Here is a 25,847-nt window from a genome sequence, read left to right as displayed (position 1 = left end):
ATCCGATGGAAGACGAAACACTGCTCAGCAGACCATTTCACACTTTGTTCTCTTACACAAGTACTTCTAGAAGGGAGGCGCATCCTGCATCACACGTTGCCGCGGATCTCAAACGGGTGATGCACGCTAACAGTTTTTATAAGAAGCTGTCCCACTCTAGTCTAAATAACAGTGTTTCAGTAACTTTCCACTAGAAGATGCTCCCATGTTATCTACTTTTTCCCAGGCAAGTGTGGGCGAGAGTCTACAGCCTTCTATCCCCTAAGGACATGTAGTCTAATGCCTTTATTTTCCAGGACAGTGTCCACTTAATACTACACCAAATGGTTATATGGCCTTTTAGTTAATATAGAGCTGAGGCACTTCAAATAATTTCATCTCAACACGATTGAGCATTTAAACACATAGTGTTGTTCTTCCTTCAGCCCGAAGATCAAAGAATTGGGGTATTTAACAGTTTGGTGCTGTGACCCGGATCTTTGGTGTGCTGAGGAAGGCAGATTTGGCCCGTGGTGAGATCGTGGGGCGAGGCGAACAGAGGACCGGTCCAAAAGAATACAAAGGTGAGCACCACCTGTTGTAATAAATCGAAGTGTGCATATTGGAAATTCTAAATTAATCTGTTCGCTAGGTTACAGGTATTTTCACATGAAATTCTGTCGCTGTCTGGTTTATGACGCGAGAAATTTTAAAAAACACTCTAAGTTGAGGCTGGATTCTCATGTGTGACATAGGAACTGGCTCCAGCACAAGAAACTTTAAAATAATCTAAATTGAAGCTAGAGTTGCAGCATGTTCCACATTAAATTCCACATTTCATTTTGTCTATGACTGGCTTTTGAGGCAAGAAACGGTGAAAATTTATGGCTGAAAGTTTCAGTATATGAAACAGAGTTTGAAATAGAGACTGGCTGTTGACGCAGAAACGATTTAAATTATTTCCAAGTTGTTTCTGCGTGTGAGACACGCTCTCTGTGTGTTTCAGTGTGTGAAATATAAACACGGTGACAGTGAATAAGAGGCCATTAGGATGAAGAGACTTTTGTTAACATAATCAGGTTCAATTCAATTCAGTTTTATTTACACAGCGCCAAATCACAACAACAGTCGCCTCAAGGCGCTTTATACTGTACAGCAGATCCTATAATAATAGATACAGAGAAAAACCCAACAATCATATGACCCCCTATGAGCAGCACTTTGGCGACAGTGGGAAGGAAAAACTCCCTTTTAACAGGAAGAAACCTCCAGCAGAACCAGGCTCAGGGAGGGGCGGGGCCATCTGCTGCGACCGGTTGGGGTGAGAGAAGGAAGACAGGATAAAGACATGCTGTGGAAGAGAGACAGAGGTTAATAACAGATATGATTCAATGCAGAGAGGTCTGTTAACACATAGTGAGTGAGAAAGGTGACTGGAAAGGAAAAACTCAATGCATCATGGGAATCCCCCGGCAGCCTACGTCTATTGCAGCATAACTAAGGGAGGATTCAGGGTCACCTGGTCCAGCCCTCTAATGCTCTAATAGGGTGATATGGTACTACAAGGGCAGCACGGTGGCACGGTGGTTAGCACTGTTGCCACACAGCAAGAAGGTCCTCAGTTCAATTCCAACATCAGGTCGGGGTCTTTCTGTGTGGAGTTTGCATGTTCTCCCCGTGTTTGCGTGGGTTCTCTCCGGGTACTCCGGCTTCCTCCCACCGTCCAAAGACATGCAGCTTGTGGGGATAGGTTAATTGGATAACCCAAATTGCCACTAGGTGTGAATGTGAGTGTGAGTGGTTGTCTGTCCCTGTGTGTTGGCCCTGCGACAGACTGGCGACCTGTCCAGGGTGTACCCCGCCTCTCGCCCTATGACAGCTGGGATAGGCTCCAGCGCCCCCCGCGACCCTGAAAAGGATAAGCGGAAGCGAATGGATGGATGGATGGATGGATGGTACTACAAGGTCATTAAGATAAGATGGGGCCTGATTATTTAAGACCTTGTATGTGAGGAGCAGGATTCAGTTCTGGATTTAACAGGAAGCCAATGAAGGGAAGTGTTACAGAATTGTGGATCAATATGATTGTCATCTTGCAAGATGATTGGATCTTTAGCATGAAAGCTCACCTCTGTTTTCTACACATACATACATACACACTGATCACATCACATGCTCATAGACACACACGAGTTGTCTGGGATCAGGTGAGGAGCTTGCAGCTCCAAGACCCGGGTACGATCGGCTCCCCTTGCAACTTAAAATGGATCAAACTCTGTCTTGCTTTGTTCTTGGGATTAAGCATCTAAAACAGCAGGCCTGCGAGGTGCAGACTCAACCGAAGCCAATACAGCAGAAATATTGGGGGAATACATATGTGAATACCATAAAGTGATACGAATGATTCAAAACATTAAATATAGAGAACATACAAATAAATTCTTTATAAAATCGAAATTATTGAAATTAGGACATTTAGTGAAACTAAAGGCTTTAAGAGTACAAAAAAATTGGGTTGAAATTTGGGGCGAACTGACTTGTGGAGGTTGAGAAAGTGTCCGGAGCATTCAACAAAAGGTGAAACAAAACCACACACAGGCAGAGAAAGACAGCTATAATTTTCTTCTGACTGCTGCATGTGGAAAATTGATCCAGGTCTGCTCTTTACCTGCACGTGATACAGTGAGAGACATTTCCATCGTTAATCACTGCTTTAACAACACACATCTCCTCTCTCTGGTTTCTGAACTCTCCTTTCTTAAAAACAGGAAGTGAGATGGTATTTGTTTTAGGCTGAGAGACACCAAACATTCTTCATATCATCATTATTGTTGTTTTCATCAACAACAACACAACTATTGTATGTCTTTTGTGTCCACTAGGGTAGATGGTGACCTGCAGCATCACCCTCAGCCCCGTATGGAGGCGATTGTCACACACAGTGACATCAGACATTCATCTGCTTTGTGCACAATGTCACTCCTTTCCTTTCTTCAGTGATCTACACACTACGTGCTGCTCAGTGAATACGTTTCAATGTATTCTATCCCCTTTCCGAGGCAGCCTTATTCAGTTTATTCCCCATTACAAGACAACAATCAGCCACACTCACGTTCACTCACACTTTTTAGGCCTATGAGCTCTGTTGAAAGCTCTCTAACGCCCAGTGACGGAGAATTCAACCATCGCAAACTCTCCTAATGCCCCAAATGGTGGCCAATCCCAACCCTTCTCACGGCGGAGTAACCGAAACCCAGGTTGTCTCTAAAATCTGTCTACCTACCAAATGGCGAAGAAGCCTGCGTTCCCACACGCGGCGGGCACGCTCCCGGACCCACGTGTAACGCACAGTCACAGTGATGCATGAGGCCCTCTCTCTTTACTTACTGTGGTGTTGCTTCTCGTTCACGGGGAGAGCCTCTGGATCCTGTCAATCGCCATCCACCCCGAGGGGAGGTCAGACGCTAACTCACTGACCTGGTCTCCAATTCACATCCAGGACTCTCTTCACGCACCCCGGGCGCCATGGCTGTCGACAGACTTTGGCGGTCTTCGTCTCCCCCTCCTCGGTGGACACACACATGGGGAAACCATGTGTCAAAAGGGGGAGTCCAGCATTAATATAAACCAATGATTCTTCTATGACTTTACTACGATTGGTGTGTTTAGCAATCCATGTAAAGGTAAAACTTCTACAGGGGTACATCCATGCCCTGATCCCTTTATGATGACCCATAAGTAAAGCTCGCTGAACAGAAAGTAGAGTGTGCTTTCTCCAAAGGTGGCGTTTTCAGTGGGAGAAACGCTTCGTCACTCATCCAAGGAAGCACGTTCCCAGAAGCCCAGTGGGTACATCTGAAGGGGTGCAAAGCTGGACAGGACCACTCGAGCTGGTGGAGAAAATATTTCATGTGATCTAGCTGCAAGAAAAGAGAGCCTAGGAGGTCGGAAAGGCTCTGGGTCAACAAAAGGGGAACTCGGCTGAGACCCCTGAACATAGATCCCAGCCTGGGGCAGAAACAGATGATAATGCACGACTCACCATGAGGCGCCATGTGTTGTTTAGGAGATCATCTTGGTCATTTGATTTAACTGCTAATTCACCCACTTATATAGACTCAATAGGAGTGCATGGACGTGTTAATGACTGAACTCGGGGATTAATTGATCTCTCATGGGAGAGACCAAAAGGGGGAATTGTAAGAATAGATTATCGTAGTGTTAGGGATTTAGTTGTATGAGCCACAGTAAAGTATTCATTATTCATTTAAGCAGGTCATAGGTCATAGAACTGGGAGAATAGGTCAGAGGTGTATGTGAGAAGCAGGGATGACAGAGCTGCCATCAGTGGGATAAGGAGTTGGTAAGCCAAAGCAAGGACAACATAGTGTGCAAAGAAGTGGGCAGCAAGGACTCGAGATAGAGTGACTCGAGATACAGAGGGCATCAGCAGGCACCTAGTTTTGAGACACAAAGGTTGTTGACTTCTGTGTATCAATGTGTGCTGCTGGGACTGCCCCCCTGGATTTTGCTGAGCTATGAAAATTCCCAAGTACATGTAATAAAATTAATTGATTGTTTATTTAAAAAAACAGAAATGGGATATTACACTGTTTTATGAGGCATTATGCTGCTGATTTATAAAGAAATACTGTTTCCAGGGAATCATGCTTTTCTGATTACAAAGAGAACAGAACGTACTGCAGGGGGAATTCTCCCTCATCTCACACAGGAGGAGAAAACAGGAAGCCAAGGTCATAACTCAGGCTCCCTGAGAGACAGAAAGAATGGGGACGTTTAAGTTTTTTACGACTTTGGAGTGGGCCGAGGCTATAAAAGTTTGAGTAACGGGCCGACATTTTGAGATCTGCCCTCTCGTGCACATCTGCCATCCGGATGATTGTGCTGCTCAAAGTGTTTGTGTGGTATAAAGAGAATTGTATTGATTAAAGTGATTGTTGATCGAGCATTAAAACACCGAGTGTTGTTCTTCCTTCGATCAAAGAACTGGGGTAATTTAACGCTCTCCAGAGCACACCTCCACCTCTCCAGGCTGGCTTACACAAGCTCCACCTTTGACTATGAGAAAATAAAACAGTAGAAACGCTGTTGCTTGTCCCAGGAAAATACACAACGTTGTCCATCCTGAACTCTGTGGCTGTGAAGTTGGTCTCTGATTCTGAAACAGACCAGAGGTTCCTGTAAAGAGCATAAAAATATGTATTTGTTGACACTTGTTGGATTTGGAACTTCAAGAAGTGACATTTATCATCCTTTTCAGCATTTTTATGTAAAACAGCCCAAGTTATAATGATAACTATCATACAAAAATATAATCTAATAATCGACTTACTACTGATCTTAAGCTGGAAGAGCCGTGACCATAATCAGTGTTCAGCTCACACAGGTACAGACCGAGTCATCAGTCCTGAGTCTGGACAGTTGAAGTCTGATCCGTCCTTCTCTGAGGGCGTCTTTGTCACTCTGGACTCGTCCTGAAACGTTTCATCCTGAGACACCTCAACACCTTCATGAACCTGATACACGACTGAGCATTTAAGCTCAGCTTTGAGTTCACAGTAGATAAAAAGAGTTTTGTTGGATCTGTCAGGTTTGGTGGTGAACGTCCACTCCAGTGTGATGTTGTGGTTCTCCTCTGCCTGATAGCAGGTCTGTGTCACATTGACTACAAATGATCCTGTTGAGGAGACAGAGAGGGAAAGAGGGGAGCAGACACACTCTGGAACAAATCTGTTGTGGAGCTTTATTTGGAGTTCATAAAGTGAAGCTGTAAACTAACCAGAGACACATGAGGTGAGGATGATGAGCAGCAGGATCCTGCAGATCATCTTCTCCCTGTGAGAGGAGGGCGAAGAGTCATCAACACACGAGGTCAAAGGTCAGTCAGCTAGAAGGAGGGAAATCTACAGTCTGACTTCATTCACTCATTACAACATCTACAAACAGACACGACAAGAAGCTGCAGACACATCAAAGCAGGTTTGAAGACATTTAGAAACAGTGTTGCAGTTACAGCGCTTGTTCAACAGGGTAGAAAGTAGTTTCCAGTGTGGTTATGTGATAAAATATGAGTTCAAGTGGATGCCTTATTCAAATATAACAACATAACTTGTTGTCATCAGTGTAATAGGAATGATAAACTGATAACGACTGAGGTTTCAAGGTTTCACCAAGCTGACAGCAAAATGTACCTCTGTTAGTTCTCACATTACAGTGAAAAGACATCACTCGTTCAGCTTTGTAAAACATGACAAAGAATGGATTAAAGAGAGAGAGAGAAAGGAGAGAAGAAGGAGGACAGCTGTGTGAAAATAAACGATGCAAACAGTCTGTGTTAGACTGTAAAACCAGCTGGTGAAATAATAACATTCTAACTACTGATAATGAGAGCAGAGATTTCACTTTAAACACTCTCAGAGGTGTTTGACATCAAAACGAACTGTTCCCAGGAGAGTTCCCCTAGAAACTGTTCGTTCTATATAAGGTGCTACAAAAGGGAACTCAGTCAGTGAAGCCTGTTCGAGTGCATGTTCGTGTCTTACAGCAGGATTCTTCTTTTCCTAACAGTCGTTTCTGCTTCAGGTTTTTGTTGCAACTCGTTTCAGTCATGTATTAACATTTTTTATTTTTCCAGACTTACAGAAAATGTTTGATTCCAGATCGATCCACTCTCATGTTTCTTCCTTTTACTCGTGTGAATCAAAGCCCTTCATGTTTCACATTAACTTGTTTTTCTGGTGTGTTTCTAATCAGTCGTTCATTTCAAACCAGCAGCTTCTTCCTTCTCTGAGACATTAACACTTCTGCTGACGGTCCCTTCGTTCATCCGCTGCTCATTAAATTATTAATGTGAATAAAGTGGACAGCTCGCTACTTGCTCTCTTCTAAGCTGGTGATTAAAAGCTGCTGGAGACTGTTTGTGTTTTTCATGTTCAGGCCTTTAAAACATGTTGAATTTTAACATGTAAAACTCAGCAGGGTTCAGGTCTGGACTGGGATGAAAAAATCGGCCTGGGGATTTTGACTAGAGACCGGCCCACCGGGTATTATAGGAAAAGCCACGAGGCCTTTGAATGAAAACGAACGCTGTCGCGACAGTGATGTGCGCTGTCTTGGTGGTATATATTATGGCCCTGGTATCGTGACTGATTTCTAGAATCAATTCAATTCCAATTCACAAGGTCCTGATTCGATGCGATTCAATTTTGAATCAGACAGTTAGAAATATAATAATTCTTATCTTTTATCAATACTGATACATGTGAGACTTCATCAGAGGTGTGAGCATCACAGCAGAGGCCTTCGTGTCAAAGTAACTGAGGATAAAACAGAAAAACATGAAGGAGATTTTCCTGTTCTGGCTTTTTATAGGAGGTAAGCTTAAACATATTCTGCAGTAGAACAAAAACTGAAGAAAACCATGAATCAACATGTGAACATTACCTGATGCTGCTGAAGTGAAGCAAAGTTACAGAGGTTTTATTAGAAATACAGCCAAGCAGTTTACAATGTTGCATGATTTTAAAAAGTTTACATTTCTTCAGTATTGAACAGCAGAAATTAGGCTCACAGATATTTGAGGTGGAAACTGTTCTTCAAGTACAGAAAGCTGTGCAGGAAGTGTAATTTTGTCGTGGTGGAAGCTAAACAGCAAAGGTAAGAGTGAATGCATGACATTTATCCAATGTGAATCGTAGTTTGATCTTCTTTTGCTGTTGGTTCAGTGAATTTTGGTTGGATATAGACAAAACCTGCAGCTCAGAATCTAGGGCACAAAAAAAAAAAACACAAAGTGAGGATCAGAAACAGCGAGCTGTCGGCTGTTAGCCCCAACGGCGTGTCCGTGTTTGTGCCGACGGGTGAGAAAGCCGAGAAAGACAAAGCTGATTCTGATGCGTCGGTGTTTACGTCTTTGTGTGGAGTCCGTGTACCTGCTCTCATTCACTGTTTGTTGGTTGTTGAAATAGTTTCACGACCTTTAACCTGAGATTCTGGCGTTTCTGGCAAAATGCATTTATATTTAAAAGTTCATTCAGGATTTAATGAATCGATATTGCTTTATTCAAGCTACTCACCTCCCTCTATCCACCTGCACTTTCACACGTACACGCGAAGGACTACAGGAATATCTGGACCACGGCCAATCAGAGAGGTCCCGCCCCTGACTATCTCTGATTAGTTTAGACCACAATATGGGCATAATGTGTGTCTGTTGTTGACCACAGAGAGACTTCCAGAGTTGCAGAGTAGTGATGGGATTTCTGGCTCTTTTTAGAGAACCGGCTTTATTGGCTCCCAACTGTCTCTTCAGGTTGTTTTGTTGCTTTAATTTATTTATTATTAACAACAATACAAAATTATGCACAAAAGGAATTACTAATGTAAAAAAAGTGGTTTTATTTGTATATGTTTATATATAAATATATGCGGTGGCCCCTAGAGACAAAACACATACAAACTCCAAAACACATTTCTAGCATTAACTGAACTTCCAAAGCAGAGCTACTAGATCACTTAAATTACACAATTGAAAGCATGTGTGTATTGTTTGTGTATTTATACACAGGCACTCATATATATTCAAATAATTTAAACAAATGTTCATTTACCTGTTATTACCACACACCAAATCCGGTTGTTGGTACTTCCTGGCTTGTGTAGCCACGAGGTAACAAAAGCTCAACACTGCCCCCTAGCATCCTGGAGCACTTCTGTTGTGTTTTGTACGTGTTTTGGAGTTTGTACGTGTTTTGTCTGTAGGGGCCACCGTAAATATACTTTTATTTATTCACTCCACATAAAATGTAATAAATAAATCATATAATACAAAAACCAACTATTTAAATTTCAACTTTTAACTATTTAAATTTACAGCTTTTCCCTTTTGTAGAACATCTGACCAATGTTGTTCATTAATGCTGCTTTAATATACCTGTTCCGTATTAGTATGCTGCGCATGCACGCAGTGAGACGGGAAGCAAGAGGAGGGGACCCGCCCCCTGGAATGGAATGACTAACGTGTAATGGTTGCTTTGTTTCGAAGTAAATGATGCTCGATGATATTCACGAACCCTGAGTCATTATTGAACGACAAACACCTTTTAAACAAATTTAAAGTGAAACAACACAAAACACTGCAAACCACAACAGTAATCATCCACAACTATTTTCAGTTGCAGATGATAAAGGATTCAGAAAGTTTATTCATGCAGGTCCATATGACAGAGAATATGCATCTTCTTTTTGTTTTCATATTATAAGTTATATTTAATTGTATACCTTTCTAATGTGCTACTGCGAGAGTAACTACCCCCCCCCCCCCTTCCCAGCACAAAGCACAAGCCTCGCAGTGAAACGGAAAAAAAGTGCGAGAGAGAGAGAGAGAGAGAGAGAGAGAGAGAGAGAGAGAGAGAGAGGGTGAGAGAAAGAAATAAAACCCCAACGCTCCCAATAAGGAGTCGGCTCACGTTGTTCACTTCAGAGAGCCGCCTCTAAGAGCCGATTTGTTCGCGACATCTCTACTGCAGAGACATTTTTTCTCTCCTCGAACAGTTGGTCGCACTGGTGCGAACTAAGATTTTTTTAGTTGCACCGGTGCAAAATGAAATTAAAAATTTTGTGGCAAACAGAGCCCTGCAAACAGAAATGATCCAGCCAGCCGAATCAAACATGATAAACTACACAAAGCTCTCCTCACCCAGAGGCATTAACTGTCAAAGCACATAAAACCATCATGAGCTTAAATAACAAATGTCTGAAAACACAAAACACCAACTTAATGGTTCATGTCTCACCTTTACTCCAGAGTCTGTTCTGCCTGCAGTGGGAAACCTTCAGTCTCCTCGGTCCAGAAAAGAGGTTCTCAAAGGTTTTGTGGCCACGAGCCCTTTTCAGAGTACAACATTATCCCATATAATCAACCTCAGTTTCACATGATGAGCTTTACTGACAGAAACAGCTACATTCACCAGATACCTGGCTGACTAATAATTCATTAGTAGCAGGAAAGAAGACACAGAATTACAGTAAAAATAAATGAAAGATAAAAAGTGGGATTTTTCTTTCACTCTGTACCTGTTTCATCAGTCCTTACATTACACTGAACCAAGTGTAGTTTCATGTGCAAACACAGCTGTCACGCCCAGCCTCCAGGTTCAGGTCACATAAGCGAGTTTGTGTTCACTGCAGCTTCACTTCAGTTTTCAGTAACTTCCAAGAAAGGCGCTGTTGTTATTTTGGGGGTTTCATGAGTAATGTTTGAAGACAACAGTAAAACAGGAATGATGTACAGGAGCAAAACATTGTTGTGTGTAATCTATTTGTGTGTGTTCTTACAACACACACATTTACCCTTTCTGTGTACAAGAGGTTGCTGGGAAGACAGGCCGGCCTCCTGATGACATTAAAACACATCCAAGATGTGCTCCTGTGATATAAACTACAGACCAATTCAGATCCCAAACAAACTTCAGCACCAGTATTCCCAGTATGATCACAATGATGTAGAATGCTCTCTTCTTTGATTGGTCAACCCTGTCCCTGTTCCTGCTCTCTTCTCTTGGACCCGAATGAGCTAAGACTCAGAGAACAGAAAGGCACGGAGACGGTACGAGACCATGTTGTGAACAACACATAGCAGGCCTGTCCACACTTTCATGCTTTCCACTATTCTTTATTTACTCGGTTGCTGTTACACCTAATTACAGCATTTCAGTGCTTACATATATATGTAAAAAAAATGTACGAGCTGTGATAACTGTTTCTGATAAAATGAAGAGTAGACTGATATATTAACCTCCTAGGACCTGGTGTCCACATATGTGGACGTCACATTTTGGGTTATTTAGACCAAAAAATTCAATTTTGCTCTGCAAGGGCCTGATAGCCACTTACAAGGACATTATGCTGCTACTGTTCTATCAGAATTTTAAACGAATATCCTCATATGTGGCTCTCATTTTTACTAGAAACAAAGATTAGGTTAAAAAAAGTCTAGTAATTCTTTGTTTTTACATTCATCAGGTCCCAATCAGCCCAAATATCAAAGAGAAATTAAAAATGCTGCCGTGGAAGAGTTCAGGTCTGAGGAGGTTAAATATTCCTTTATTGGGTGAGAAAATCAGACCATGTCATAACTGCTTTAAGTCATACAGAATAGATATCAGAGCCTTAAACAGGCTGACTTCTGCTAAATGGGTCAAACTGGGCAGAAAGTCTACAAACACATAACATCCTTATAGAATATGATGTAACACTATAGATCAACTTAGCTCAGAATATATAAAGCATATAAACAGTTACAGCAATATGATGCAACAAACACAGCAGCTACTGATCCAAAATACTCAAAGCTTCATAGAACTGAAACCAACATTTATTTTAGCTCCATCCTGCTGCTGATACAGACTTTAGGTTTCTGAACATTAAACTTGTTGCTGCCTTTCATAGTGTGTAACTTGAAGGCCCTGAGTACTCTGAGTACTTTCTCCCACACTGGAAACACTGGGATGATCACATTATTTGAACATTACCTAGTCATGGTAAACCACATGGGTTTGAGGGAGCTGATGAGCAGTTAGAGAAAAAATAGTACAGAGATACAGGAAACAGTTTATGAAGAAACCTTCTATTTGGCAAAAGATAGTTTTCACTAAACATAACTGCTTTTATAGAATAAATGACAGGATTGCACATGCTTCTCTTTCTAAAGCTGAATAAAATGATTGGGTCTAAAATAAATGCAACACTACAAATGCTTCACATTTCAGGGGTAAAACATTGCAATGAGGTGTTTTGGAAGTGTCTAACAGCAAACATTAGTGCTGTATGAATTGTGCAGGTGTTAACAAAAAACTTCTCTGTATGTCCAACAGGGGGAACCCAACCCAAGTTGACCCCAGACGCTCCAGAATTGCATGATATCCCGGAGCACTTGTGGGCAACCGGTATACATGATGTGGGGGAGGTTCTAAAGCCGACGTAGGACCAAGACGTCAGTTGTTTTCTTGCTTCAGCTCAGTTTTGCTTCTTTGACCTTTTTATGAGCAACAAACTCATTTTTTTTAAATCTAACTTTTAGTGTTAAACAAAAAAACAAATTGTTTTTCTAATAATTCCTGTGACTCCTCCTACTTTTCAACTCCATCACAACACATCATCCTCATGTGAAGGATCCATCTAAACAAGCTGAAGGAAGGTATAAAAAGGAAACAACTCATTGAGTAACTTCAGTGCTCTGACATCACAGACTGAATGACGTGTCAGACGCTGTTCTTCTGAAGTTTAACAACTTTTCTGCATCAGGATCAAAGTCAGAATGAAAATCCTCCATTTTCTCTTCTTCTGCTTCTTGTCATACCGTATTTTTCCCGGACTTCAGCTAGAATAAAAAAAAAGACACAAAGCTGGAGTTAATCTGTCTCTGCTGCACAGCTGCCTCTTCTTCTCTCATCCTCCCCCCTCCCTCTCCTGTTTCTACTTCAATCATGAAACTGATCAATGATCAGCTGATCGACTCTCTTGTTTGTTTATCTCCCACTTTGCGCCAGAAAGAGGAAACCAGCGGATGTCGCGTTAAACAACAGCAGCACGTTTAAGCTTGATCAGCTGTTGTTAGAATTTATTTAATATTAATTTCTAGTATCAGCTGATGTTTGCTGGAGCCACAGTTGTAAACCTGCTGGTCATGATGTCGGTTTGGATATGTGGTGAGAGGGAAACATGAAGATGAAACCAGGAGATGTCCTTACTGAATCATCAGAGCTGTGATGGAGAAACAGGTTTACCTTTTAGGTGACATGAATGAGTTGAAGTTATGAACTGTTTCTGAGAGACAAATAACACCAGGATGCTTTTCTAAGTAGCTGACAGCTGGTAACTGTGCAGGGGCGGGTCTAGCAAAGTGTTGCCAGGGGGCAGGTAGGGCATTAACAGGGAGAGGGGGGCACAAAGAAATACTTTTCTTTCTTATTCTCATTTAAAATGTTAAGTGTTTAACCCTGTAAGACCTTTTGGAGCGGGCACGCTGCGCTTTGCTTGACTATTTCTAAATCCTGGTAGAACTGCAACCACATAATGTAGCACTATATATATATATATATATATATATATGTGTGTGTGTGTGTGTGTGTGTATATATTTGCTTAGGAAACCAGAGGAGTTGTACTTCTTATGCATTCAGCTTGTCCCAGGTCACAGTTTCCTTCCACATGAGGCTTTGCAAAAAGTACTTGCAGCAACAAAAACATAATATTCCAGAAAACAGCTTTGCCAATCTGATCAGCTGTTCATAACACTTCCTACGTTGGAATAGACGTCAGCATGAACTATCGCATGATCGCAGTTACCTGCAAAAACTAGAAGTGATGTCATATTTCATGGGAAAGTTTGTTGGGTTTTTCCCTTCAGGGCCTTATAAGCCTATGCTTGTCACGATGAGTTGTGTGGCTGTCAGTGGCTGGACCCACGTGCAGGACTCGGAGACTAAACATTAACTTAAACGACGGCTTTATTTGCTGGTGAGTCACTCTTGGCGACACATAAACAACAACTTAAACTAACTAGACAGGAGATGCTGAAGGTAGACGACCATGGATACACACACAACAAACGTGGAGGACGCAACAACTGGCAGGGAAAAACACAGGGCTTAAATACATACTGAGGTGATTAGGGAATGTGAAACAGGAGGAGAGCACAGGGGGACTCATCAGACAAGACAAGGGGAGGCAAAACTCAACACATTGACATAGTACACAGACTTTCAAAGTAAAACAGGAAACTGAACAGACGTGGAAAACCAGGGGATACAGTGACAGAAATCAAACCCAAGAGAATCAAAACACATCATGAAATCAAAGATAACTAATACAAACAGAAAAACACTGAGTCCACAGACTCAGGACCGTGACAATGCTGGTGTTTTTAAACATCATGTTTGACTTCATGCTTTTCTGTAAAAATATAAAGATAAGCTCTGGTGGACTTGGTTTTATGGTAGGTCTTAAAGGGTTAATAAATAACTATCTGAATCTTATAACCAAAGTGGTCATCTGATGTAAAATGTATAGAAATCGTATATAAGTACCAACAAGACTGTACATCACTGTCACAACAGCGTTCGTTTCATTCAAGGACTTTATGGCTTTTCCTATAACACCTGGTGGGCCTGTCTGTAGTCCAAATGCACGAGCGGTTTTTCTGTCCCAGTCCAGCCCTGCTGGCATGTGTAGTACGTTTCACAATCATATGTTCTTGTAATCAGTGCACATGTTATAAAAAAGGATTTAAAATCTAAGTGTGTGCTGTAAATGCATTGTTTTTCATTATCATGGCGGAGCTAAAATTGAGGGGACATTGATGGGGCTCTATCATTTTTACCAAAGCTGAGTGTTTGTAATCTCACAGGTGAAAACATATGTAGTTTGCTTTATATGAGATTTCCCAGTTTAATGTGCAAAACAGCATTTGGTTATCCATCAGCTGATTTAACAAGAACAACTGAACCTGCCTTTGTTGTCTATCAGGAACATTTCAATATTAAGATTTCGCTGCATTTTGTGTTTGGTAAATATTTGTATTTGCTGGTATGATCATATGATTATTATTAGACTGCATTTGTCTGTATCACTACTGATTTTGATTTTTATGTGTGTGTTTATTGTAAATCGAACACATCTGCTTCCACGCCACAAACAACAACAGCAACACAGAGTGAAAGTGTCACTGCAGGAGTCTCTACACATCGTCCTGACTGCGCCTGGCGTCTGGTTGTGCGTGCGTCCTTGGATGGTGTTTTGCTGATGCTGTTTTCCTCATGCTCTGCTACATTAGTAAGACAAGGAGGAACTTTGGACTGAACTCCAGAGAAAATGACACAAACATGGAGGTGAGTTTGTGTCACTTGTTTTCTGTCTGTTGTTGCAGGTTTCAGTGAGTGTTGTTGATTCATGCTGTCAGTGGGACTTAACAGGAAGACTCAGGGAGGGGCGGGGCCATCTGCTGCAACCAGCTGGCGGTTGGGTGAGGAAGACGGGACACAGACACGCTGTGGGAGAGAGAGGCTGCAAACAAACTTATAGCAGCATCTGTATGTAAAGTTTTTATAACAAAAATCTGTTTCTCACAGCCAAAGCAGAAAACAAAGAACCACATGAAACAGAAGTAAGATGCAGCAAACAGGTGTGGGTTCATCACAAAGGTGTGGGCCCCGAAGGTGGAGCCACTGACACCTGTGGGAAGGGCTGCTAAATCCACCCGTGATGGGCAGATGTAATCCACACGGTCACGTTGGTGTAGACTTCGTGTTCATGAATGTGACGGCAGCTCCTGCTGAGCTCTTTGTACTGAAACTTAGTCATGTTTTTACTTTTGTTTTCACATTTGGGGAATCCCCGCTCAGGTTTTGCTTTCATTTGGTGTCCAGGTACTTTCATACCATACAGCTCGTCTAGTCAGCCAATCAGAGACCTGCAGCATGGTGGCGTGCCACGACTAAAGCTCTATTCTGTTCTATTCCACAGGCTGCACAGGGTCAGAGTGGACGTTTTTGTCTTTCTGAAATGTTCTTTTGTTAGTTTGTCCACATGATGAGCAGGCTGCTCCATAACTGAACATTCATACATTATGGTGTAAGTGTCATCAACAGTTTTTAACCAACCAAGCACGAAGCATGGATACAAACAGCAGCTGGCTGTTGTTAGGATTTTATTCAGGTTTAAATCAGACAAATAAACGACGTCTATGATGCAGGAACGTTCTTCTTCTTCAGTTTGAGGACACAGGTGTGCAAAGAGTGCTTGTTTCCCAGCAACGAAATAATCTTTAACTGAACTCTGATCAGTTTTACCCTAAGCTTTTCAAAATACCGAAGATAAGCCAAGAGTCTGTATTCATGTACCTGAGATCTGACCCACATGCTGTCGATTATTGACCACAGGAAGCACCTGAAGGACAACGTTACAGACAGTCAAACTTCCTGTGAGGAGATGGACAGAAACGAGGACCTGGAGTAAGTCTGGAAGCAAGGAGTGAAATGAAACGAGAAGATTTTCTCTGTGTTTTGTTTCAGGATCCATCTGTGGACAGATTAAATATTTGCTGTGCTTAAAATGTTTGTTCTATATTTCCTGTTTCAGCAAATTGTTTCAGAGGTTATCTACACACTGCAGAGCAGACAGACTGAGCAGCTGTGATGAAAGGCAAAGACGGACAAAGCTGGCAATGAGAAGCTGCACAGATGAAGTCGTCCTGCAGTGGCTGAGAAAAAACTCAGAGTCTGACGCCTTCAGCAAACTCACAGACGTGTTTGACTTCCTGAAGAAACACATTGATGAGGAGAAGAACCACAGCGATGATGTTCACATCACCTTTGTGGCTCATGGAGCAATCGGAGACTTCATGATCCCAGCCAGCTGTTACCTGCCTCTGCCCACCATCACTGACGTGCTCCTGTATTCTCCCTGGAACTGCGTCACTTCTGGTTTAGCGTACGGTGTCGCTACAGGAAAACTGAGGCCTCAGCACAGAGTTTTTTCCTGTGAAGATAAAGAAAGCTGTACCATTCCTGATGACAAACATCGACCTGTGAACCTGCCAGATCACTGGAACTCACTGAAGAAAGCTGGAGCACAGATGGTCCCAAACATCACGCTTAGCCCTCTTGGAGATGATGATGGAAGGTGGAAAAGCTTTGAGTCTCTCTCAGCTGAACACGGCCCACCAGGAAGGAACCGCATCGTCATCCCGTTCATCCTCCCAGGACGGGAATATGAAAGCGTCCCGTTCTCTGTGGTGACCTTGGCTCTGTCCCTGGTGCTCCTCTCCTCCAGGTTTAAAGCCACTCTTCACTTCTCTGGTTGTCTCAGAGATCGCTCTACTGGACAGAAATTTGACAGGAAGTATCTTCAGGAGCAGTACGCCTGCACCATCGACAACAGCTGGATGAAATGTTCAGCTGAAGCTTTCAGATGATGATAAATGCTGCCTGTGTTAGACATGTTTGTAGATATTTTAGTGTAAAGATGAAGATGATAAAAGTAATTTTTCTATATTTGAGGCTCAGATTCATGATGAAGGGACTTGAATCATCATTTAGTTCCAGCTCATAATCTGATCATAATCTGCCAACATCTGTGGAGGTTATTAATATAAACACTCTTCTCTGCTCGCGTGATACTGATGTCAGGCCTTCAGCCAGCACATACACAGATCATTGACATGAAGTATATAGATTATTTATGTACATTATGTATTATGTAATATTTTTATCTTTTATTGCTTTATGTTGGGCTTTTAGATCCGTACTAGAACAATCAGTCATGAGCCACAGATTTCTAACTCAGACTCTGTCACGTTCCAAACATAGAAGTGACACAAGTCTACAAGTTGTACATCTATGTTTTCATGCAGACTCGGTAATTGTTTCTGATCTTTTGTTATTGTAAAGCATTAAAATGTGAAGCTGATGTCGTCTAAGTGAAGAAGAACAGGATGAAAACCTGAAGCTGCTCATTAAAAACAATGTTGTATATATGAAATTTATGGGGGACCACAAGAACCAGGCGCATCGAAATAAAGAATTCTGTGCTTAAATCATGAATTGCAGAATAAATTTGTAAATTCATTTTTGAATTCCATGTTAAAAAAATGATTTTTAAAATGGTGATTCCACTCCTCATTTCAATCCCTTCACTGTTGATCACAGATTAGCTCAGGGATTAACATTTGGATTAGCAGCTGGATTTGCAACTTTACTTTAAAAATCCTGCTGCATGTAAAGAGCTCTCTGACCGGTTGGACAGACACAGGCCGGCTGCCTGGATTTCTCCTCACTTCTTGTTTGTGCTGACAGCTTTGCCCTGCTTAGAAGTGTGTGTGTACAAAGGCCGCTCAGCCTCAGGATTTACACTCGGCCCGACACGCATGTGAAGAACAAAGAGACCCTGCAGCAAAGCAGAACCTCTGGCTGTGTGCCTGTTTATTATTTCAGTATAGATGATGGAATATGACCAGTCTGCTGTCAGCCTGCTCCTCTGACAGCGCCTCTCTGTGCTGCCCCCTGCTGGCTCTGGTCATTACTGACTGAGTCCTTGCTGCCACTTTATTAGGTACAGCTTGCTAACACAGCCTCAGACCTGCTTTGAATCTTCATGGCTCAGATTCAGCGAGGTGCTGGAAACATCCCTCAGAGTCATGTGATCAGTGACGTCAGCTCCTGTTTTACTGCATTAAAGTGATCAGATGACTTCAGCGCTTTGACATGGAAGGTAGTGAAAGCAGGAAATGACAAATGTAGCACAGCAGCAGCGTTTAACACGTCTGAGCATCATTTCAGTGTTTCAGTCATAAAAACACTTCCTGTCTCTGTGGTGGTTACAGTGACATCATGCAGTTTGTGCTTTGACCTCCAGAGGGCGACAAATCAGCACAGACAGAGAGCTCCATTCAAACTTTGCTGCCATCAGGAATAATTCTTCAAATATAATCATCAGTGTTTGAGCAGTTATGATATCAGGGACAATCTAGACATGTGTGACAATACTGAACATGTCACATGACACACCTTAAACATTATATTCTTACTTGAATATTGTATATTGCATAGCTTTTTTTTGTTATACGTAAAATTGTATTGTATTTATTTAAATTTTTACTTTTTAATTATTTTATTTGCATTTTTCTAATCACTAGGGTTTGAGAGTAACGCAATTTCTATTCTGTGTATGTCCTGTACATGTGGCAGAATTGACAAATAAAGTTGACTTGACTTGACTTGACTAAACATCATGTGATCCGCACCATCCGCTCCGAGCTCCCTGACCTGCACTCAATCTACAGCAGGCGGTGCTGGACCAAGGCCAGGAAGATGGTGAAGGACCTCAGCCATCCCAACAACAGACTGTTCTCTCTGTTGAGGTCAGGAAAGCGATTCCGCTCCCTGAAGACCAACACAGAGAGACTGAGGAGGAGCTTCTTCCCGCAGGCGATACGGTCTCTCAATCACACCACCACACAGTACTGACCCACACATACAGTTCTTACACACACACTGGACTTTCTGGACTTTGGTTTCACTTCATCACTTAAATCACTGCTGCTGTTATTGTGTATATATTTATTTATACTTCTTGTGTATTTTGTTGATACATTCTTATATAGTTCTATATTGTGTATTTTGTTGTACAGTTATTTTATTTTCAATTTAATTTATATATTTTATCTTATTCTTTCCCAGTTAAATTTACCCTTCATTCTAATTTGTGTTGTACAGTTATTTCATTTTTAACCTTAATTTATATTTTATTCCTTCCTAGTTAAATTTACCCTTTTTAATTTTTCATATTTATTTCCTATCTTATTCATAGCCTTTTCCTTTTTTGTTTTCTTTAGGTCACGAGCAGTTGTCCAAGCATTTCACTACATATCGTACTGTGTATGACTGTGTACGTGACAAATAAAAAATTGAATTTGAAAATTTGAATTTGATCCACTCTCAGTCTGCACTTTCATTCATGACTTCAACAGGTTGAAACGAGCTTTGAAGAAACATCAGTTTAGTGCTGAAATATTAAAATGCTGCATGAAGAAGAACAACAAAGTGATGACACGTGTTTGTGTTTCAAACAGGAAAACCAGCAGAAATAAATCAACCAAGGACTCATTGAATTTCCAAGTTCCACCTGAATGCAACACGGACTTTTCGATGCTTCTGAGTGTCTTAAACGCCTCTCTGGGTGTTTCCTTCCTGCTCAAAGTTTCACTAAAGTTTTTGTTACTAACGTTAAACTGCCTCTGGACCCAGTTATCGCTCAGCCTCTCTGTTGCTGTGTGCAGCAGCCTGTGTCACTCACTCATCCCATCATGCACTGCGGTCTCATAAGGAAACTCAGCTTTTTGATATAAAGTTTTTCTTGTTCTCGAATACAAATATTTTTAAAAGTACTTGCTCGAAATAAGTAAACAGGTTATTCCTGCTTTTCTGTGCTGATCTCAGACAGATGTGCATTCAGATCTATCCAACTGAGTCTGTGTCAAAACACTGCAGGAAGCTCACATGTGGTAAATCCACTGCATCGGCACAACCGTCACTGCCAGTCGACTAACGTGACACTTGCAGACTGAGTGATGCTGGTGGTTTGTACTGAGTGTGAGACAGAGCTGACCTCTGACCTCAGGGTGGAGAAACCTGATAGAAAATCTGACTCAGCAAAAATGTAGCCAAGGTCACATGTAAGAGCACAGCCAATGAAACAGCTGGGTGAGTTGTAACTAATAACTCAGCTGACACAGTCAGACAGCCTGTTTCTATGGCAGGTTTATTTGACTATTTTGAAAAGGATCTTATCCTAATGACTCAGTTTAACTAAATGTAAAATCCTGTATTCTGAGTAACTTTATGATTGGCTGCATGTGATGTGGGGACATGTGGCAGTTATAACAAACATAACTTAGGCTGCGTGTAAATGGGCTCTGTGCAGCTTTGAATCAGCTCCTGTTGGCCTCCAGCTTCTGGAAACACTTCCAAGCAGAGCTGCCGCTTTGCAAGCCCGACTGGGACCAGTTCCCACAGCAGGTGGTCCCATCATGTCAGTGGTTGCCGTGTGGGTGAGGAAAGGACTCACAGGGAGGTGAAGGCTGCTGTTTATCATCAGGAACACAGGACGACTGGCTGAGCTGAAAGGACTGAAGCGAACACACGTACAGAGTCGAGCACATTAACATCAACAATGACGCTGAGCAGAGAGACACTGAGGGTTTAAACACTCTGGCTGATGATGATGATCAGGGACACACAGCTGAACACCAGGAAGTAACTGTGCATGTCATCAGTGTGGCTGCACGAAGACTGAATGACTGATTTCCTGATATGTATGGTGATCAAATCACTTCTGTATGAACTGTGTGTTTCCAGCTTTATGTTCATTAGCTATGAAACCTTGATGCTTGTTTGAAGGACACAGATGGACCTTGTTTCCTTCTTTCCTTCCTCTGTGCTTCACCTGCTGCTCTTCACTCTGTTACTTTGTGACTCTGGTTAAAGACAGGTGGGTGGTGTCTCCACCTGTAGATGGAGCAGCAGCTGGTCTGCTGAGTTCCTCTGACCGTCTTTGATTTGTGCTTCCAGAGTTTAACAGGAAGGTGAAGCGAGAGAAAGAGCAGGAAGAAAAGCTGAGTTTCCTCTCTGTGTCACATCCACAGTGTCTTTAGATGATGGAGTGACTGCAGAGAGAGTTCACAGCTGCACTGTTTGTGCCCTTTAGATGTGCACTTATTCCAAATATGCATCATCATTATGAGCCTGTTATTATGTTTATTTTTCCTTTACTCTGCTTCATCCCAAAGGTGTTCTTCCACACCAAACTCCCTCATCTGTGTCTTTATGAACTTTGCTGTCTTCACTGATAATAAACGTCTGTCCTCCATCTACAGGAGCAGTCAGCTGACTGTGACTCAGTGTGTAAGTGATGATGTTTGATATTCAGGCAAATGAAAGCGTTTGAATTTAAAATAGTTGTAACATCAGTCCATCCCATCCTTCAACAGCTCACAATACATCAAAGTCCTCTGGGAACATGTGCTCTTATTGTGAAAATCTGCCTCCTTCTCCATCAGAGGTGGAGCCCTGGCTCCTTCCTGTCTGTCAGTGCAGCAGGTTTGGACTTGTTGGTCTGAAGCTGAAGTTCAGTGAGGAGCTCAGACGTGTGAGAACAAGAGGACTCACTTGTAGAACTTCTATCAGAGACTTTAAAGGTTTTTCATGGAAATCCTTCAGGACCCACAGTGGGCCCACAGACTGTGAAGCCTTTGATTTATTATTTATTGCTGCAGTCAGTGGAACATTTATGACGAATGTCATGGAAACATTTTTGATCTGATTAAATCTAAATGAATGTATAAAATCAGCATCAAACAAATGATTAAAGAAGAGCAGTTATTCACTGTAGTGAGACAGGAAGTCAACGTTTTCAGTTAAAACCAGTAGAAGAAGAAACATGGAGCTGTTAAAGTGTAACACGAGTTTGTCATGAAGATGCTTCCTGCTCTGCAGCAAACTGTTCACTTCAGTTTGGATTAAGGACACAGCTCAGCTAAAAACAGCTTCCACTAACAGTGTTTCTGTGATCTGCAGTGGAACCAGTTTAAAGTGTCACTACAGTAGAAACATCATTTTAATGCTGCTCTCAGTAACAGGACAGAAAGCCCCCAACAAACATTTCTACATGTTTCTAAAGTCCAGACTCCATTTCTGCTTTTGTTTCATCCAAACGTCCTCATGAATACCTGTGTGTTTGGTTCCTTTTTTAAAGTTTTACTTCACTTTCCTGAACTCATTGTCACATGATCATCTCCAGCACAAACAGCACAAATCTGCCTCTCCATATTTCATGGCAACTGGACCACCAACGCCGAGTGGAATGAGAGCAGTTTTGAATTCATTTTTAATCTCAGACATTAGAGGCAGTTAAAAGTTTCACCTAGTTCTGTAACTGAAAGCACAAGTGATGTGTCGGTCGCGAACGAAACGGCTCTTAATGCCGGATCATTGACGTGAACGACGCGAGACATAAGGAGCCATGTCTTTTCTTTCTTTCGCTCACCCTCTCTCTCTCTCTCGCACTTTTTTCCGCTTCCCTCTGCACCTGAGCCTTGTGCTTTGCGCTGGGCAGAGGGGGGAGGGGCGGTAGTTACACTCAGTAGCTCAGGAACAGAGCGGGAGGGAGAGAGAGAGAAAGAGAGCAGGGACAACAACGTCACATTAGAAAGGTATAGTAATCATCCACAACTATTTTCGGTTCCACATGATAAAGGATTCAGAAAGTTTATTCATGCAGGTCCATATGACAGAGAATATGCATCTTCTTTTTGTTTTCATATTATAATTTATATTTAATTGTGTTGTGGTTTGCAGCGTTTTGTGTTGTTTCACTTTGAATTTGTGAAACAACACAAAACTGGAAGTCCCAGGCTTTTCTAACCCTCTGTCAGCCAAGTGGAAGCTAAATTGGCTCGTCTTTTAGCCTCAATTCATATGTAAATTAGGCCGTTACCTGAGAAGTGGGGGAGTGGGTGTGTGTGAATGATTGCTGATTTCTAACTGCCAACTGCCTCTTTGTTTGTGTGTGGGGGTGGGGAGCTGCTAAAAGCTGTGAACTTCCTTTTGTGTTGAGGTGGATGCAATTGTCATCTTGCGGGGGGGTTACTAGGGTTCCATCACTACATGACTGCTGGTCAGCAAACCTGGGAAACCCACAGTATAACCCCAACCCTGCAGTATATTGCAAGTAAACCTGACAAGTTTGGGATCAAGTTTTGGGTGGCTTGCGACCTAAAATCCAAGTACATTTGCAATGTCTTCCCATATCTTGGCAAGGACCCCAATCGTCCCACTGGGGAGAGACTTTCTGAAAATGTAGTAATGAGGCTGATGGAACCATTCCTAGACAAGGGCAGAAATGTTACCACGGACAATTTTTTCACATCGCTTTCACTTACGCAAAAACTTCTTAGACGGAAAACCACCATCCTCGGCACAGTCAACAAGATTCGCAGGGAAATTCCTCAATCCACTAGACAGACAGATCGCAATGAATTCACCACTCAGGTATGTTGCAGGTCTTTTGTGGTTCTATGTTTATGTGTTTCATTGTGTGTAAAAGGGCTATGGAAATAACAATTTATCTTATTTCTTAGGTGTTTTCAACCTCTGCTGCCACGCTGACGGCGTATGCGGCCAAACGGAAGAAGACAGTCTATATTCTTAGCAGCATGCTGTCATGGTCCTGAGTCTGAGGACTCAGTGTTTTGTGTTTCCTTTTGAGTGTGTATTCTGTTGTGATTTTGCCATTTGTTAGGTTTCTGTTCTTTGCCTGCCTGCTCCCACTTCTCTGTGTTCCCTGTCTGTCCATGGTGTTATTGTGTCTACTTATGAGTCCTCCTGTCTGGTTCTCTGTCTGTTAGTTTCCTGTATTATTCTGAAAGTTCATGTCTCATGTCAGTGAGGCTCTCAGTTTTACCTCTCCCCTGTCTCGTTAGCCTAATTGCTCCCAGCTGTGTCTCCCTCCTGTGGCCCATTCCCTGATTACTCCCCGTGTATTTAAGCCCTGTGTTTTCCTGTGCTCTCTGTCGTGTTGTCTGTTTAACGCCATGTCCGTCTGCATCATTCTGTGTAACCCGGTGTTCAGTCTGCGTCTCTCCGCCATCTTTCTTTGTGTATTTTGTTCCTCCTCCCGTGCGTGTTTGGTTTAAGTTGAGTTCTTTAGTTTTCCCCAGTTTAGGTTGGTTTACTCCCCGCTCTGCTCCTCCTGTTTTGTCACCTTATCACCTCTGCAAATAAACATTCACTCGCACCCCAGCCAGTACCTGCATTTTGGATCCTTTTCTCAATTCACGACACGACTGCTGCGCAGCCGTGAGAATACGACGCGACCACAGGATGGATCCAGTGGACTCGCCCGGGGAGAGCGACCTCGCACGCGCCCTACACCTAGGGCGCGTATAGTGCCCTAGTGTACACCTATAGTGCCCTAGGTGTAGTGCCCTGCAGACTGTTCACAAAGCTCAGGGATCTGGGACTTAACAGCCGTCTGTGTGCATGGGTGTTGGACTTCCTCACTGGCAGAACCCAGGTGGTGAGGGTGGGCAGGTGCTTCTCCAACAGCATCACCATCAACACAGGAGCACCTCAGGGATGTGTCCTCTCGCCACTGCTCTACTCCCTCTACACTTCAGACTGTGTGGCCACCCATGGCTCCAACACCATTGTGAAGTTTGCTGACGACACAGTGGTGTTGGGTGCCATCTCCAACAACGATGAGGCGGCCTACATGGATGAAGTGAAGAATCTGGCATCGTGGTGCCAGGACAACCACCTCCAGCTGAACGTCAGCAAGACCAAGGAGCTGGTGGTGGACTTCAGAAGGGGTCAGCACAGAGACTACAAGCCCATTATCATCAATGGAGCTCCAGTGGAGAGGGTGCAGTCCTTCAAGTATCTTGGTGTCCACATCTCCTCTGACCTGACATGGGCTGCCCACATTCAGGTCCAGACCAAAAAGGCTAGGCAGCGCCTGTATCACCTACGACAACTGAGGAAGTTCAGGGTCTCTCCAAAGATCCTCAGGATTTTCTATACAGGCGCTGTGGAGAGCATCCTCACACAGAACATGACATCGTGGTTTGGGAACAGCTGTGTGAAGGACCAAAAAGCTCTCCAGAGAGTGATCCGTACAGCAGAACGCTGCTGCAGGATTGCTCTCCCCCCGCTTCAGGACACCTACACCAGGAGATGCCGGACTAGAGCAGCGCAGATACTGAAGGACCCGTCCCATCCTGGCAACAAACTGTTCCAACTTCTGCAATCTGGTAGAAGGTTCCGCATCATCCGGGCAAGGACAGAGAGACTCAAGAGGAGCTTCTATCCCCAAGCCATCCGTGCCCTAAACACACACACCCGCCCTCTCACATCATCTATAATTGACTGAGACAGGACTCTCTTCCAGACACTCTAAACCAAGGCACAATGTACATTTCAAATTCCTTTACTTTTAAATATGTTTATATTGTCTATCCTGTAAAATAGTGTTAAGGTTCAAAATTGAGGAAGGAGAGTACAAACCACCATGGTCCAGAAGATCTTGGTCAAACAATGATTTTAATGAATACACACGTGTGGGAAGCCAACTCTGTACGCAGACAGCAATTGATCTTCGACTTACTCAAAGCATACACAGATTTTTATAGCATCAGGGTTTGAATTAATGACGCCCCTTCATATGTCACAGACAGGATATATACATACGTCAACTCAAAACCACAATGACTTTTAACACAGTTCGAAAGAACATCAT

At 42.7% G+C, this 25,847-nt stretch overlaps 2 protein-coding genes across 2 annotated transcripts in view; one reads left to right on the top strand and one right to left on the bottom strand.

The window, feature by feature from the left end:
• The window catches only part of LOC146672878 (uncharacterized), a 210,235-nt gene that overhangs the window by 25,858 nt on the left and 158,530 nt on the right, over window positions 1-25,847 (bottom strand). The gene's annotated exons all lie outside the window — the stretch shown is intronic.
• LOC146672886 (uncharacterized) lies at window positions 15,915-16,971 on the top strand. The gene is made up of 2 exons (XM_085401571.1): window positions 15,915-16,009; window positions 16,137-16,971. Exons 1-2 carry the CDS (start codon window positions 15,915-15,917, stop codon window positions 16,969-16,971), a joined length of 930 nt encoding a protein of 309 aa, XP_085257697.1.

The sequence above is a fragment of the Rhamphochromis longiceps genome, linkage group LG3 (assembly GCF_057381845.1).
Source record: "Rhamphochromis longiceps isolate RC_006_pf linkage group LG3, R_longiceps_female_GT1.1, whole genome shotgun sequence".
Taxonomy (NCBI): Eukaryota; Metazoa; Chordata; class Actinopteri; order Cichliformes; family Cichlidae; genus Rhamphochromis; species Rhamphochromis longiceps.
This window is presented reverse-complemented; position numbering and strand designations above follow the sequence as displayed.